The sequence below is a fragment of the Poeciliopsis prolifica genome, unplaced genomic scaffold, assembly GCF_027474105.1.
Source record: "Poeciliopsis prolifica strain line A6 unplaced genomic scaffold, Auburn_PproV2 SCAFFOLD061, whole genome shotgun sequence".
Classification (NCBI taxonomy): Eukaryota; Metazoa; Chordata; class Actinopteri; order Cyprinodontiformes; family Poeciliidae; genus Poeciliopsis; species Poeciliopsis prolifica.
Window position 1 is genome coordinate 2,560,755 of NW_026562436.1, and position 17,990 is coordinate 2,578,744.

Genomic DNA, 17,990 nt, shown 5'->3' on the forward strand with positions numbered 1-17,990 from the left:
GAGACGAGCTTTTTTTTCTAGTATCGAATTGAAATGAAGTAAAGACCTGAGTTTTATTTTTATAAAATTTACCTTCTTTAAGTTTCTTGTCTCTTTCAAAAACTCTTATGTTTTATTAATCAATGGAGTGTTGAGACACTTCAAAAGAGCGGCAAAATTATGTTTTTTTCCAAAAATAACAGTATTTGTTAAGCTCTTGCTAAGAGACGAGCTTTTTCTGGTCACAAATTGAAATGAAGTATGATCTGATTTTTATTTTGAAAAATTTTACCTACCATAAGTTTCCTGTGTTTAAGCAGATAAATAATATTTCAAAACCACTTCTGTTTTCTGGACAATTAGAGTGTTGACACACTAATTGTTGTTCAGTCTGTTTTATTCATATCAGAACTGATGTTTCTTAGAACTGTTTCTATTTTGCAGTGTTGTTGTGATTGTTTCTGTGTGTGTTTAAATGATCTTTTTATCACCTTGCTTCAAGAAAAATTTCCCTTAGCGGACAATAAACTGATATTTGCTTTCTGAGCTCATAACGTTAAAAAGACATTTTTGGAATAAAGCATATTCTCTTGCTGCTGTGAGCTCAAACCAGAGTTAAAAGAAAAAGTATTTAAAAAATATGCGAAACGACAACTACCAACACCAAAAGGATATTTACAGAAATTATTGCATTACAATTGAGCAAAACAGTAAAACATCTCAATGTTCAACATCTTACAGACATTTACTGTTAATTCTTCAAACTTAGGGAGATGCATCTTTGGCGAGCTCCCAAGGTCTAGCAACAGTTAAGTCCATAATTATTCATACTCCAGGTTGATTCAGAACGTTTATGATCATCATTCAACAAAATGATGATCACATTGTTTTATTTTAAGAAAAATAAAACAATGTAATCTGTTCTATTTACCAACGATCGAAAATTGAATTCATTTTTCTGGAAGTTGGTGTCAACAAAACATTTTTACTGTCTTTAGTAATTAATAGAATCCATATTTTGATAACAGCAATCAAACTCTTATTATATTGCTGATCAGTATTTGCATTTCTTTTTACTGTATTTCGCTGTTTTGTTGCAATGAACCCCAAGCCTTCCAGGTTGAAAGGTCTCCTCACCATCACCCTAATTTTTGCTCCATTCACAAAATTTTCCTAGTTTACTGCTAGAACAACAATATAATGTTGAAATGTTAATTAATAATATTACTTCCGAAACAAACAAACAATAAACATCTTAGTGAATTTTCAAGATTACTTAAGCTAAATCTGACAGGTGTGTAAATAATTTTGGGCTGAATTGTAGAATACCAAAGATGTCCATAAAGTTTTCAAGTTTTGCACAGACTTCACCGATGAATCTCGATGCCAATGAGGGCGTGTGTTCAATAAATACAGTAAGTTCTGTATTGGAAAACAAAAATATAAATGTCATCTTTCACATGTCATTTCTGTCCAAAAGGCAAACAAAAAACTCCAAAATAAAAACTTATTTTATCTTTCAGCAACAACTAATGTAGAACAAAGGTGATTAAACTGAAAGCAGACATTGAAAAAATTCTCATTAATATTCAAATTCACCAAACATGTACAATATGACTTCATTCTGTTCTCCTCTTTTAGTATCAGGCAGTTTCTTAAACGGGAACCTCTTCATTCAGATAGTCATATTCCGGGTCTTGCGCGTCAGAACCGCCTCCCTTACAGTCAAACGCCAGCAGGATGTGAGGAAGAAAAGAAGGGAAAAATGAGTACAAGAAAAATAAACATATAAAACAAGTTGTTGTTTTTTTTAAAGCGTTCAACGCATTCATGCACCTTATTTTGGTGGCGTTATTAAAACGGCATATGTTGATTGTAATTGTGAAATTGAATTTGTAGAAAAAAATATTTGTTTAATGTATTCAATTGTGCTTTTACGAGTCCAGAAAACACTTATCGACCTTCTGCACGTGACGTCACTCTTTGAAATTCAGCCTCTTCCGCCATGATGGACATCCATAACCTACGCGCTCCTGTCAAATTTACATATGGCACCCTGATGTCGCTTTTAATTAGTTGATTTCGCAGTGAAAATGATCACAGGATGCTGCGCGGTCGGCAGCACAAACCGGTAAGAAGTTATACAAACATGTTGTATAACTTTCAATGAGGAAAGACATGGCAGCAATGGACAGCAGCCATCAATCATAATTACTATCAGCCCTCTGTGTATCCGCCAGGTAAGAAGATTAACCTTCATATATTTTATAGGTAAGTGTGATTATAAATATATCAAATATTGCATTATGGCAAAGGTACTAATCATCAGTGAACATGGAAACGATGCTCCACCGTCGTGTAGCCTAGCATGTACGGGCAAAACTGGTTAGCATCTCGTCTTCTGCACGTTTTTAAGGCTGCTCTGGTTCAAGGGGAAACTGTTTATGACATAGTGACATAAATCAGTTTTGTGAATTCAGGCAAAGTCAACCATTTCAAGATTTGGTAAATGTCTCCATCTGTGAACCTTAATCAGGTCTGTTACGCTAAAAAAAAAATAATTAGCTCGACTCAAACAAGTAGAAGCCAAGAATAAACTGGCAAGAACAATTTCAGTCTGAAGTTTTAACTGAACCGTATGAATGTCTGAGCAGAATCAGCCTTTGTCCCTGTTCACCTGAATGTTCTCTCTGTCGTCCATCATCTCTTCCTCAAACTTGTCTTTGACGTGGAGATGGTTGAATTCAACAGGTTCCTCTGCTGCTTTTCTTCGCCTCACAAACAGAAAGAACGGCAGCCCCAGCACTAAATGAAGAGAAGACTCATAATCACTGCGTGGATGATGGTGTTGTAAATTCTATTGCCCTGATGGAGCAAGAAGCTTCTTATCCCCTAAAGCCTCATCCTATGATCACACAAGTTTCTCACATTAATCTTGCTCAAAAGGATCAAATTACCACAGCTCTTTGTACGCAATCACAGATTGATGTGAGTTTTCTCAGTTTTCTATATTCACTATCACATGCTTCTGTCATGTGCTGTCATGATGTTTAGCAGCCCCATTCGTCAGATGTGAACAAAGTGTCGGTGTCATGTTTTGTGGTAGAGATGGTGAGCAAGATGCAATGGACCCATTTATTCCACACCAGCCTAATGTGTTCTCTAAAGAGGGGTTCTATCTTAGGGGTTGGATCATTTAGAGGCTGCTACTGGAAAATTTAGTGTTGAATATGAATAAAATCATTGTAATATTAGTTTTATCTGAAGCATGCACTTGTGTAGTGAACTTTGTTGATTGTAAATTATTACATGTCCAACTTCATAGACGTCAGTGTTTGTCTTGTGTTTTTATGATAATCATGCAACATACTAGTTTCCAGATTCTCAGTTTAAAATGGTTCTTGGTCTCTTGAATTCAAAGCTGTTCCTCAAACAGCTTTGAACAGAAGCTTAACAAGATTCAAACTCACTGAACAGCAGCATGAGGATGCCTTTCAGTATTCCCAGGATGCTGACTGGTTGGAGCCACCGACAGTATTCTCCTGCCGGGTCACTACTTCTCCAGTGCAGTCACTCACTGTAGCTGTGACCTTGCTGACCTGAGACAGATCAGAGGTCTGCTTTACTGGTCACCTACTGCACAAATCGATTCTGATAAACAGATTTAAATATAATCAGCAGATTAATAAAAGTAGTCACGTGTTCTACTTACAGAAGGTTCTGTAAAGACCGGATCGTGATCGTTGCCGTCCGTCACCTTGATGATCACTTCGGCAAAATCCAGTCTTACCTTCTCCTTTCATGTCGGCTGCCTTTACTTTCAGTTTGTATTGAGGGATTTTCTGTTGTAACAAACATGGACTTGAATCAACAACTTTGCCTCCGAGCGACAAATTAAGTCCAGTGCAAAACTTTACTTTGATGGATCAGTTGGCTGATCACTGCATCACATGTTGGGAGAAATAATCTGAAGTGAGTTTTATAAAACTTGCCTCAACCTTTTAGTGAATTAAATTATTCTCCACATGAAGGTTGAATTCCGACCAAAATGTAAAGCTCCATGTTATCAACAGGAAATCTGACCGTGAGGACTTAGTGAGACACTCAGACTACCCTAACAGTCTTTGAAATGTGCTATACAGATGTAGTTGATTGATTCATTGATTAACTGAATTCCCACCTCTCTGTCCAGTCCAGCTTCTTTAACTATGATGTCTCCAGTTGATGGGTTGATGGTAAACATGTTGGGCTGGCTCTGGGCTCTGGCTCATTATAAAGTACCTGATATCAGAGTTGTCAGTATTTGGTGCATCAGCATCGGTGGCCACGACCTGAATCACCTTAAAACCTAATCAAGAGGAAACACGAAGCAGGTCAGTGAGAGCAGAGACATCAGTTTATCAACAGAGATTTAACAATGAGGCTGAGCTGAGAAGCTCTTCTTGTCTAGCTGATGATTCCAAGTTCCATTAAAACTCAGGTCAAAGGTCTTTCTAAATTTTGACAAATCACTAAAAGTCATCACAGTGACATCAACTGAGATGATGGCAGATTTTCTATTTGTATTTAAATTGTTGCTGAGTTTGATAGGTGAGGCAGGATTAGCTTTGTAGCACAATTCAGCTACAAGACAATTCAAAGAGCTTTACATGGTTTAGATAAAAAATACACTTTAGTGATATAATGCGGGAAAACAAAGAAAAGTTGGAAAGGCTAAAATTGCACATTAATGAATATTTATCTCTAAATAAATTGTCTTCGATTTAAAGGATCTCAGTGTTTCAGCTGTTTGCAGTTTTCAGGAAGTTTGTTCCAGATTTGTGGTGCATAGAAGCTGAAAGCTGCTTCTCCATGCTTGGTTCTGGGTATACAGACCAGAACCAGAACCAAGACCTCTGTCCAACTGCCAACTATCTTGTTGCTTTGCCACAATCAGTGTGAGAAGTTTTGTAAAAAAAAAAAAAAAAAAAAAGAGAGAGAGAGAAAAAGTGTGTAGCATACACCATAGAGTGTATGCCAAGCCAATCGGTGGCGCTCTAACACTGTCACAGAATGACAAAAAAAAAGAACACTGAACGTCACCATGTTACTCATAAAAGTGAGCTCATTGTGGGATCCAAAGAGAGCTACAGCAACCCATCCATCCTTTTCCGTCCCCCTTTCCCTATCGGGGTCGGGAGGTGCTGGTGCCTCTCAGCTGCGTTCCGGGCGAGAGGCGGGGTTCACCCTGGACAGGTCACCAGTCTGTCGCTGGACAAACAGGACAAACAACCATGCACACACACTCACACCTAGGGAGAATTTGGGAAGCCCAATAACCTGACAGTCATGTTTTTGGACTGTGGGAGGAAGCCGGAGAAACCAGAGAGAACCCAGCATGCACAGGGAGAACATGCAAACTCCCTGCAGAAAGACCCGGGCCGGAAATCGAACACAAGACCTTCTTGCTGCAAGGCAACTGCGCCACTGTGCAGCCCTTCAGCAGTCATAGTTAAAAAAAAAAAAAAAAAGTCTCAGCTCATGTATACACTGAAATATGAAACCGATCCACTCTGGAACCCTCTTTCAGAAATGATCTCTTCTGGTCTCCCAAAAAGCCGAATCCGTGTGGACAACAGAATAAAACAAAAAAACTTGCGGATAAATCTGAAACGGTCTCCTTGTGGCTGAGGCACAACGAGTTCATCTGCTGAACAAAGACCGAGAACGTGACTGCAGACTGAGGAGGTCATTCAGCCTCAGTTTCCTCCTCGGTCTGCAGCTGATTCAGGTCACAAAGGCTAAAAGTTTGCAAATATTTGTGATTTTAAATAAGATTACATTAATGCACTTATATCTACACATGAACAAAGACGTTAATGTGTGTGACTTTACCTCTTTGTGACGCCTCTGGAACTTCTCCCTCATAGATGGACTGACTGAAAACAGGTTTGTTGTCATTCTGGTCAATTACATTGATTTTAATTTCCATTGGCTCCTCTGCAGTTGCACCTTCCTCTGTCGTAACATGGACTGTGAGCTGTAACATGATGCCATTTTTTTAATCACCAGAACAATTATATTGTGTCTTTCTTCTTTCATAATGATGAAAAATAATTTGGTTTTTACTGAATACATTTCTGTGTAGGTTTTAAAATTACTTAATATTCTAAAAAGTTTTCAATAATTACAGTGAAGTATTCTGTGACAGATTGAGTTACTGAATCCTCTTTACAGTCAACATAAAAACCTCTGAAGAAGACGCTGAGCTCAACTTCCTTCTTCACAAAAAATGGAGCAGCGTCAGATTTTAATGCTTGGAGGATTTCTATTTGTTTTTGGCAAAAGATCTTCTAATACATGAACCAAATAATGAAACTATTTGATGATGATTTCATGAAAATAACTATTACTAGTTTCAACTATTTTAGTTGTGTTTACCCAGAATACTCTGCGCTACACTCTGCTTCCTGTTTTTTGAGAGGCCTCCGGTCCGGTTGGCATTCACATGTAATTCAAACTGTACCAGAGTTCACTTCATCAGAACTGAGTCTGAGGTTTCTGGGCTCTTGATTCTCCTTTTTTTTTTTTGGTCTGCATCAGAGTTTGACTGCACATTCACACGATCCCAAACCAGCTGGACTTTCTAGTTCTATTACGGTGGCGAAACAGGACTGGTGTGGATGAGGCACCCAACAGATAGCAGAGAAAACACTGACCAGGTACTTGTCCTGTTTCTCTCTGTCCAGTTCCTGTGTGACATACAGACGACCAGTGTCTCTGTCCATGGTGAAAAGACCAACAGGAGGCTGATCTGCTCCAGGACCGGTGATGCTATAATAGATCCTCCTCATCCTGCCTGCATCAGAGCGTATCTGGACAACATAGATCAGGGTTGAATAGAGACAACTTCAAAGACAACAATTAGCAAAAACTGTTCAGTGAGGAGAAAATTATTGTGGGATACAAAATGTCTTTTGATTAACTTAAACTTAAGAGATGTTTTAGTTGAAGCATTTATTCTATGTTATTTCTGGTATAAAAGATACAGGCCTGAAACACATTTTTTTTTTCACTTTGGAGCCAAATTCAGTTTTACTAAACACAAAATGAAATGTAGAAAGTTTGTAATTGCACATTACAAACATATGATATAAATAAAGAGGAAAATACACTGCAGGAAATGTTTCTGACATCTTAAAAAAAACTGTATAACATTTTTGTTCCTGTTACCTCAGCAATAAAAAAAGGATAAGGTCCTCTAGAATTCTCAGCAATGTTTAAGGGAGGGATAACCCAGTCTCTCTTCCTCCTCTTCAGTCCTGGACTGGATTTAGTGAAATCCAGGACGGGGATCTGAGGACCAGTTGGATCCTAAGGAAACAAATATTCTGTCTGTAAATGACTGAACCGACCTGTGAAGGTCTGGTGAATGATGAAACCAGGTGCAATCTGGCCCTCAAGGGCCCCTGAAGACGAGTATCAAAATAATCTCATAATCCTGTTACTATGATGATGAGAACAGTTCACAACGCTGCTTTTTAGTCACTATATTGTCTGTTTGTTTGGCTAATTTTCATTAAATGTGTGTGTCAATGATGTAAAAATAAAAAATGAAAGAAAAGACACTCACACTGTCTCCAATATGATGATTGTCTGTGTCAGTTTCCAAGGCTTTTTTGCTCACTTTTAATATTAACATCTCTGACTCAAATCCAGGCTGAGATGGGATTCCTCTGCAGCTGCAGTCTAGAAGAGGAGAAGAAATATGTTTATTTTAACGGCTAATTTCTATTATATGGTCTCAACAGTTTTTACATTGTTGGAAATTTCACATTTTTCACTCCATCCATCCATTTTCTGTCCCTAATGAGGCCGGGAGTTGCTGGTGAGAGGCGAGATACAGCAACGCAGAAAAAACAGGACAAACACACACACACACCTCGGGAGAATTTAGAGAGACCAATTTACCCGACAGTCACGTCTTTCTGCAAACTCTGTGCAGAAAGATCCCAGGCCGGGAATCGAACCCAGGACTTTCTTGCCAAGGCAACAGTGCTACCAACTGCGCCACTTTTCAACAATGTAATAAATATTGTTTTGTAGATCAATTTGTCTGTTAAAATGTTCAACAGAAAATAGTGAAGTATCATGCAATATGCAAATTTTGAGCTGAAAATTTTTTCACTCCAGTTTGATTTCATACGCCCTAAAATCAATGTCATTAATAAGAGCATGTTAAGATCTGTCCTGCACTAAGCAGATTGTTTCAAATTGCATTTAGAAAGGGCCAGAACCCTGCAACTTTTACATTTGTTCCTTGTACTACATTCTTTAATTAAATGGTCAAACTGCCTCATTAGCATTCAGTCCAGCTCTACAAAGTTTCTGCTGATGAGTGCATGTTTGAGCCAGGTGTGTTGAAGCAGAGGTGAAGGAAACCGGCCCTGGAGGAACGCAGTTTGAGACCCAGACGTAGCAAACTGTCCGAGCTGTGATGCTCAATAGTTAGGTTTCTTACATTGATGGAAATGTAACATTTTTCAATAACAAAACCATAGTAATAACGTTGTTTTGTGCATGTCATACATGTTTACTACTTTTAACTGTCACCTATAAAACACAAAATAACAGAGACACTTAAAAAAAAACAAGAAATGGAGAAGTGTTAAAATTAAAGGAGAGAAAACTTCGTACCTGCCGCAAGAAGATCCAAACACTCCAAACTGCAAACCAAGTGGTCCCCATTTGTGTGGAGAAGCTCTTGTGTTTTATTTTTATGAATCAAATGTTTTTTTTGAGAGACAGAGAAGTCAGCACGTCAAGACTCTCTGCAGACTGTTATCTTCTGAGCCTGCAGTGGGCACGAAACCACTAAATGTTCACATAAACCACTGCATGCACACACAACCAAACAAAAGTCACAAGTTCTGCTTTTTTTCACCAATTTGATCATTTTAAACAGGCTGTGTGTCAGTTTTTAAACTCTTCTCAGGTGCTGCAAGTGGCATCTGTAAACTTAAAGTGTGTGTGTGTGTCAGACCTTCCATTTTTCAGTCCTCAGCTGTTATCAGCAGCAGTTTATATGCATGCTGCTGATATATCATATATTTGATATATCATATATCTGATATGATATATATATCATATCAGACGACGACAGTCACGCGTCAGCTACATCCTCATGCACTCAGAGGTTCAACAAATTTCCGAAACCAAACACTCCAAAGAAACAAATAGAAATAGTAAATAGATTCTTGCCTTGTGACCAACTGACACAGAATTCATGTTGTTACACAAGACCCACTGTTCTCTAGTGAATTTTTAGTCCTACCCAATATTTTTAATAATTGTTATATTAAAAAGTGTTGTTTTTTTCTTCAATAGCTTCCGAGTCATGTGCCTTATTGACTCAAAATCAGTGTGAAACGGTTCTTAACTCGTGAGATGAAGTGCACTCGTTTTTATTGCCTTTGAACCTTTTTGTATTTTAGCATCTTTTTGTTAAAATGTAGTATTTTTCTTTGGCTTCTGGGTCATGTGACCCATTTGCACTAAATCAGTGTGAAATTGTTCTACTAGACTTTGAAGATGAGGCTCACCTGCTTTTATTCCATTGAAACATTTTAGTCCTTGTCAGTAGGACAGTGAGCTACTAAAAACCAAATATGATTGGCAAAATTAACATCAAAAATGCAAGAAGACCTAAAATGGGGAAGATACTAAAAGGGTTCTTTGACCTCTTTTATGAGCTGAGTTTATCTTTTTGTCATTTATAATCTGTGGGTTAAAATAAAAGAAACTCTTTTTTTCTATTATTTCTGTTATTTTCCTGTGACTCCCCCTAGAACAATTTCACACTGATTCAGTGTAAATGGGTCACATGACCAGAAAGCTATAGAAGAAAAATACTACATTTTAACAACAACAAAAAGCAAAAATAATATCAAAAGGTTCAAATTCATAAAAATGAACAGCTTCACTCTGATTGGAGTCATTGAAGAAAAAAATAATTTTAATATTACAATTAAAAATATTGAGTATGACTTGAAAATTTACTAGAAAACAGTGGTTCTCATGTACAGCAGCCTTGAGGTGGAAGTTAAATGCTTGCATGAAAACCAAATAAAAGTAAGAATGTAGAAGAAGAAGAACAACAAATGGGGAAGTTGGAAGAAGAAGAATTCATGTCACAATTTAGAACTGGGCATGCAGGACTTAATAGTTTTCTCTTTTTGAAAAAAGAAACATGAAACGACGATTGTGATTATTGCAGTCAGATGGAGGCAGTGGGACAGGTCTAATTAGAATGTAATAAATATTCAGAGGGACGTCAGCATTTAAAGTCAATACAAGAGAGAAGAAGGGATTTCTGATAATATTTTAGGAAACGAATCAAATCTATAAGAAATCAATTAATTAGATTTTAAAAACTATTAGGTTATTTAATCGTTTTTAAAAGTGTGTGTGGGGGGTATGTGTGTATGCCGCGTGCGTGTGCATGAATTTGCACACTTCTACACACCATTGAGGTGCGTATTGTTAAATTCCCTCTGTATCGTTGATGACAACACTCCAGTCCGGTAGGTGGCGGTAAGTCACCTTAATTGGTTGCCATTTGCCAAAAAAAATAAAAGAAGAAGACAGAACAAACGGAGTGGAAAGCGGAACCAAAACATGCGAGTCGGCTTCAGTTTCTCCCCGGCGTGTAAACAACTACGGAACGCAGCGGAAGAAGGTCCATCGTGCAGAAAGGCTGACCATGTGCTAACAGCGTTAGCATTCTGCTGCTACGTCTTCTCGATTTACTTCCCAACATGGAGAACATTACAGACGGAACATGGGACACTTTACCTGTCCAACTAAACGAGAAGATTTTACAAACGCTTGAGGAAATGAAATTTACCTTCATGACACCTGTAACAGGTAACTTTCATTAGCCTTAAATCCTTGTTTCAATCCATGCTGCCCTGAATCTCCACCTGTCCTGACTGATGGATCTCTTTTCGTTGTAGTCGGCTTGTATTCCGCTGTTCATGAACAATAAAGACGTTGCTGCTGAGGCGGTGAGTGTGAACAAGTTGTTTAAAGAGGCCGAGACGGAGCAAGAACTAGGAATTGGCTGCATTAAAAACATTTTTTTGAAATATCCAGATTCGAGGAGACCAGATCGAGAACTCATCAAATTATTAGAAATTAATTTAAAGAGGAATGACTTTATATTCGATGGCCAATTCTTTCTCCAAATCAAGGCCACGGAATGGGGAAGAAGTTTGCACCAGCTTATGCAACATCTTCATGGCTCAGTGGGAGGCCGGGGCCCTTAGTACATGCAGGAAAACACCCCTGCATTACTACCGGTACCTGGATGACATCTGGGGGGTCTGACACATTCTGAAGCCGAATTCCAGGAATTCCTCCAGCACCTGAACACATACAATCCATCTATCACAGTAAAGTCCACTACCAGCGTTAAAGCGGTCGACTTCCTGGACACAACCACATATAAAGGAGAAAACTTTGACACAACACATAAATTAGAGATTAAAGTTTTCTTCAAACCCACAGACACACATGCTCTGCTATTTAAAACCAGCTATCATCCAAGGCACACTTATCTGGCCTAATCAAATCACAGCTCCTCAGATTTCACAGAATTTGTTCACAGAAAACAGACCTTTAAGGAGGCAACTAGGATTCTGTTTTCTGCTTTAAGTAAGAGAGGATATTCCAGATCTTTCCTGAGAGCATGCAGGAAGAACTTCCTTGAGTCCAGACCCCCCGATTCATCACCAATGTTTCCTCTGATCACTACATTCTCCTCAGCAGGACAGTTTTTGGCATAACATCAAGCAGAATTTCACCAAATTCCAATCAGACACCTCTTTGCTGCAAAATTACAGATAATCGCGGCCTACAAAAAGGAACAAGAACCTGAGGGATTTCCTCGTCCGTGCTGAGGGTTCGACCTTTGAATGCACCAAAGGTCAGGGGTCAGAGCGAATTCTTTAAACAGCTGCACTGGGTACAAAAACAGACTCAAAACACAATTTTCAAATTAGACCCATCAGGAAACCCCAAATCAAAAAATTGTGTTTATTTATAACATGTCAAATCTGTAAGATCCAGTATGTGGGTGAACGGGCAACAGCCTCCTTACCCGTTTCACCCAGCATAGATATAATATTCAAAAAGAAAAAAGGACTCATGTACCCTTAGTGCAGCACTTTATACGCCACGGCTGGGATGCACTTTCGGCCTCCGTGCTGGAATGCAACCAGCCTGGTCCTCAGCCCAGAGGAGAAGGGCTGAAAGACTGTGGATCCACAGGCTGGACACACAGATCCCCAAGGGTCTGAATGAGAGGTAGGCTCCGCGTGGGACTCCTGGCAGGACGTGCCCGTGCATCCTGGGGGAGGGAAGAAGGAGAGGGGCTGAAGGAAGGGGACCTGGAACCTTCTGGGTCCCTGACCTTTGACCCTGAACCCAAACCCCAACCCCAACCCTTTCCAGCCATGCCTCCTGTCCTAGGATGTCCCGCGTGGTCCTGCCTTCTCTGTGACGACCGCGGGGGTGTCCGGCCACTGTGGAACAAGAAAACACCGGATTATTGTCCGATCCCCCATACAAACCCACAGTCTTTATCCCTAAACCTAAACCTCCCAGAACCCCATATCTAAACCTAACCCCTGATTTTGGCCCTAACCCCACCTATTTAATCCACATCCCCCCCAGCAAAACACTGTGCATCACTGAGTGAGCTGTATATAAATGTATGTAATATTTGACCTCTTTAACCTTTTTTGTATATTTTCTTTAAGGGCAATTTCGCCAATTTTTGTAAATAAATTTGTAAATATTAAATTATTGTGAATTTTGTAAATATCGTCACCTGTTTGTCTAATTTTTCCTGTAAATATTGATTATTGTATTATTTTTTGTAAATACATTTGTTGGATGGAAGCTACACTTTGTGTAATATAATGATCGGCCAGCAGAGGGAGGCAGCGCATGTAAACAAAGATCAGCTGTCTTCTGTCACTCCCTCAGCTGGTCGCTGATGACGTGCAGCTTCCATCCAACGGCCAATCAGAGCCCGCTGACTGTAAATACTGTATTTTTCGTTCGAATTTTGAAAATATTTTCTATATATTGTTGTTTGTCCTGTTGGACAGTTTGACAGCAAACAGCCTGATGAAGGTTCATCGTGACCGAAACGTTTGCTGTGTTTGCTGTCATTTTCGATTAAAAAGTGCCTCACGAGGGAGGTCACGTGATCCGGACCAGATGGAGGCTTGAGGCTCTTCTCCGCTCCAGGCTAAAAATAATCTTACATCTTCCTCCAGTTAATACGTCTTTGTCTACTTTGAAACATTTTGGGGATGCCTCGATCACAACGGGAAAAAGATTTCCCAATTTTTTCCCCGCCGGGTTCTTCCACAAAGAAGAAAATCGTTCCGAAGGAGCCAGGTCAGGCTGAGGCTAATGCTAACGTCTCGGAGCTAACCGACCAAACTACAATGGAGCTGATTTTATCTGAGGTAAAGTCGTTGGCCTCCCGGTTGAAAGATATGGATGCATCAATCGGCACCCGACTCGATACTATTGATGTCGCACTGGGCGATTTAAAGGCCTCTGTCGGTTCGGTCGAGAGCTCCCTGTCGCTGCTCTCTAGCAGGGCGGCGGACTTGGAAAAACGCATGGATGAGGCCGAGGGGAGAATCTCCGGGACAGAGGACAGCCTCGGCGCTCATGGGACAAGCATAGCCGCCATGGAGAAGATAGTGGAACATCTACAGCTAAAAATAGATGACTTGGAGAACCGTGGTCGGCGTAAAAATTTAAAAATCATTAACTTACCAGAGAAAGTAGAGGGCAACACTCCTCTTGTAGACTTTCTCCAAGAAATTTTACCGACCTTGGTCGGTTCACCAGCTGATCATCCAGCTTTGGAGATCGAGCGGGCCCACAGGGCTTTAGCTCCTGCTCCGGCCCCGAATAAACCACCACGAAGTATCCTGGTTCGTTTCTTGAGATATTCGCACAGAGAGGCTGTGCTTAATGCAGCAAAGAAGAAGCGTGACATATCGCATGGCGGCTCTCAATTGAGATTCTACCCCGACCTGTCCGCGGAGGTCCTGAGGAGGAGGCGAGAGTTTGGTGCTGTGGTGAAGGAGCTGATCCGCCGCGACAAATACCGTGGATTTGCCTATCCCGCACGGCTCCGATGTCTTCATGAGGGGCGAATCCGTTTTTTTTCGATACATCCGAGGCTGCCGCTGCATTTTTGGACTCTCTCAAATGAGGTAGCCTATTATGTTTATTATTGTTTCTTTTTCTCCGCTTTGTCTAGAGAATTTGGAGGAGGATGGACTTTATTTCCACACTGAGACCCAAAAAACATTTTTACTTTTGCTTCTTTTTGAACTTAGTACGTTGGGAGGCCTCTCAGTGTGGCTATTTTTTTTTTTTGCCTGGACTACGGATGGTGTTTTGAGCATCCGGTTGTTGCTGTGATTGAACTGTAAAAATCGGGAGTTGTATGCCTTTTGGAAATAACAGTGACATCTTTTTGGGTTACTTTTTTTTCTGTCGTTTGGGGACAGAATAGGGGAGGGAGAATGCTGTTGTTTGCAGATTCGATATTTTATTTATTTATTTTTTTTTGGTGTTAAATGTCAGGAGCCTAAATGTGTCTTTTCTTTTCTTTGTACATACACAAATGCCTATGTACAGACCAACCTATTCGAATATGACACCCAGTGTTTAAGGGCTGTTTTCTGTCGTTACAGTTTGTATGTCGGGCTCTCTTAGGATTGTGACTTGGAATGTGCAGGGACTGGGTCATGTGATCAAGAGGAAAAAGGTTTTGACTTTCTAAAAAAAAATAAACTTGATATAGCACTATTACAGGAAACTAGGTTATCTGCTGCAGAACATTTGAAACTTAAAAGGGACTGGGTAGGTAATGTATATTTTTCTGCCCATTCACAAAATAAGAAGGGTACAGCCATTCTCATACACAAAAATCTTCCTTTTGTTCTGGAGCATGAGGAGAAAGATTCAGAGGGGAGATTTATTTTAATTACGGGGTCGATCCATGGACAACACATAACTATTCTTAATGTATATGCCCCTAATGATGACTCGCCTCAGTTTATGTCACGAATTATCTTATTGTTTAACCATCATTGCAAAGAAATCGTTTTTTTTGGCTGGTGACTTTAATTGCGTAATGAACGCATCTTTGGATAGATCCTCCTCTGCAAAATTGCCGAACCCGAAAGCTTCAGCTGTCCTAAAAAACTTATGTACAGATACTGGTTTGATAGATATTTGGCGACATTTACATCCTAAAGCAAGGGACTATACATTTTATTCACATCCCCATAACACTTATTCCAGGCTGGATTATATTTTTATCCCCAAGTCGCTTTTACATTCAGTTCAAAGTTGTAACTTAGACCCCATAGTTTTGTCGGATCATGCACCGGTATTTTTAAGTGTTGATCCATTATTGCGTATGGCTAGAACTTTCACTTGGAAATTCAATGCCTCTTTTTTAGATAATGAACCCTTCTGCAACTTTGTACGGAGTAACCTATTTGCAGTTTTGGCTCGAAAACAAACACTCTCCTGTATCTTCTGCTATGATCTGGGATGCAGCAAAAGCTACTTTGCGTGGTCATCTTACTTCTTACTGCTCTCATCAAAAAGCGGCTCTAGCAGAGAGGAGAAATAATCTGGAAAAAGAGGTGACCCGACTAGAGCAAATACACAAACAGTCACCGACATTGTCGAATTTGAAGGCACTAATGGCTGTTAAATCTGAGCTTAATATAGACTACACCCGCCAAGTTCAGAAATTACTACTTTATACTAAACAGAAATACTATGAATTTGGTAATAAGCCCAGTCACATGCTTTCTCATTTATTGAAAAATCAAAATAATAGTCGCTTAATCAATATGATAAGAACGCAGAACGAAGACATCTCATATGACCCAATAATTATTAACAGCACTTTCCGGGATTTTTACACATCTCTATACAATACAGACATGGCTGACCCAGAAGATTTCGCCTCCTATCTGAGCAATATATCTCTACCCTCTGTCACGGGAGAGGATCGTGCTTTTTTAGATGCTGCTATCACCCCGGAGGAAGTTTGGGCTGCAATTAAATCTATGCCAAACGGAAAATGTCCTGGACCTGATGGGTTCCCATTGGAATTTTTTAAGTCATTTTGGCCAGAGATTCAACCAATATTCATGCCCGCTGTTAATGACATTTTGAGAAATGGCATTCCCCCCTCATGGAGACATGCCTCCATCAGTCTTCTTTTAAAAGAAGGTAAAAATCCCCTGGATTGTTCCTCCTTCAGACCCATTAGTTTGCTTAATGTTGATTATAAAATTGTGGCAAAAGTATTGGCCCGGAAATTGGAAAATATCCTCCCTAAAATAATAAACCCAGATCAGGCAGGTTTTATGGCACAGACAATATACGACGCGCTCTTAATGTTGTTCAGTACCTTAATACTCACAAAAAGCCTGCAGTAATTGTTTCCCTCGATGCCGAGAAAGCTTTTGACCGAATTGAATGGCAGTTTCTTTTTCAGGTGTTACATAAATTCGGTCTAGGCCCAAATTTCACCAATCTGGTTAAAACCTTTTATTCAGACCCAACAGCCTCAGTTAACACAAATGGCTTGATATCTGAGCCCTTTAAGATTCATAGGGGTTGTAGGCAGGGATGCCCCCTTTCACCCTTATTGTTTACATTGTTTATTGAACAATAAACAATCTCTGGCTGAGATTATCAGGACTAATCCGGATGTTTCTGGAATCAATATAGGCGGTAGAAACCATGTAATTTCATTATTCGCAGATGATGTTCTTCTGTATATGTGCAATCCTGAGAAATGAATTCCAGCTATCTTGGAATCTATGGCTATGTTCAGTGCTTTGTCAGGGTATAAAATCAACTTAGGAAAGTCTGTCGCCACTCCTTTCAGCATCCCCCCAGAAAAGTTCATGCAATCTCCCTTTCAAATGTCTATGAGAGGCTTCAAATATCTGGGTATCTTTGTTACACCTGATCTGAATAATCTTTTTGGAACTAATTATTCACCTTTAATTCAGAAGATAAAACATGATTTAATAAAATGGGCTCCCCTGCCAATTTCTTTCTTAGGGAGAATCAATATAAAAATGAATATTCTCCTGCGACTTAACTATTTATATCAAAATCTTCCCTGCTATCTATCCCCTGCACACTTCAAGTCACTAAATTCTCATTTATCTCGATTTGTATGGAACAACAAACATCCAAGAGTAAAGTTGTCTATATTAACTAAGCCAAAACATCTTGGAGGTCTGTCTTTACCATCCCTGCAGCTTTATTATTGGGCAGCACAACTTAAAATCATTTCAAATTGGTTTATGAATAGAAATAACTCTTTATGGTTAGATCTGGAATCCGAATCCTGTCTCCCCAGCAAACTTAATTCTCTTGTCTTTATAAGTGGCATAGACCAAATAGCCCATCTCAGAAGCAACTTTATTGTTTGTAATACTTTGTTGGCCTGGCGAGATGTGAAGAAATATCTTAATATTTCTCCTGCCCTTTCTTCTTGGTCACCGTTAACCTTGAACCCAGATTTACCAGTGGAGATTAGAACATTGATCTGTCTGAATGGTCATCTAGGGGACTGTCAAATATTATGGACATACTGGACTCTGACTCTGTTAAACCCTTGAACAAATTAAAGCCAATTTCAATATTTCTAATAGATTTTTACAAATACCTACAGATCCGTCATTTTCCTGTTCTCTCAGGAGAACAGGAAATTACGCACAAGATTATCAGACTTAGAAAATATGATTGTCATGACCAAATCTCCTAAAGGACTTCTCTCTAAGATATATAGTTTATTGTCTGGCTCTGATTCCTCAGGTTATGATGCTATGAAGCTGGTGTGGGAACATGATCTGGGGCTGACGTTTGATCCTGCAGATTGGAAGGAAATT

The 17,990-nt window shown here is 39.5% G+C and overlaps 1 protein-coding gene across 1 annotated transcript; it reads right to left on the bottom strand.

The window, feature by feature from the left end:
• Nucleotides 1–1,243: 1,243 nt before the first annotated feature.
• LOC129379763 (cadherin-4-like) lies at nt 1,244–10,870 on the bottom strand. Its single transcript, XM_055060617.1, is given in 10 exon segments — nt 1,244–1,697; nt 2,657–2,784; nt 3,450–3,578; nt 3,692–3,757; nt 3,759–3,821; nt 4,160–4,229; nt 4,231–4,327; nt 5,854–5,998; nt 6,678–6,833; nt 10,865–10,870. Coding segments are annotated over 8 exon segments (708 nt in total). The 3' UTR covers nt 1,244–1,697; nt 2,657–2,784; nt 3,450–3,473.
• Between the last annotated feature and the right edge of the window lie 7,120 nt (nt 10,871–17,990).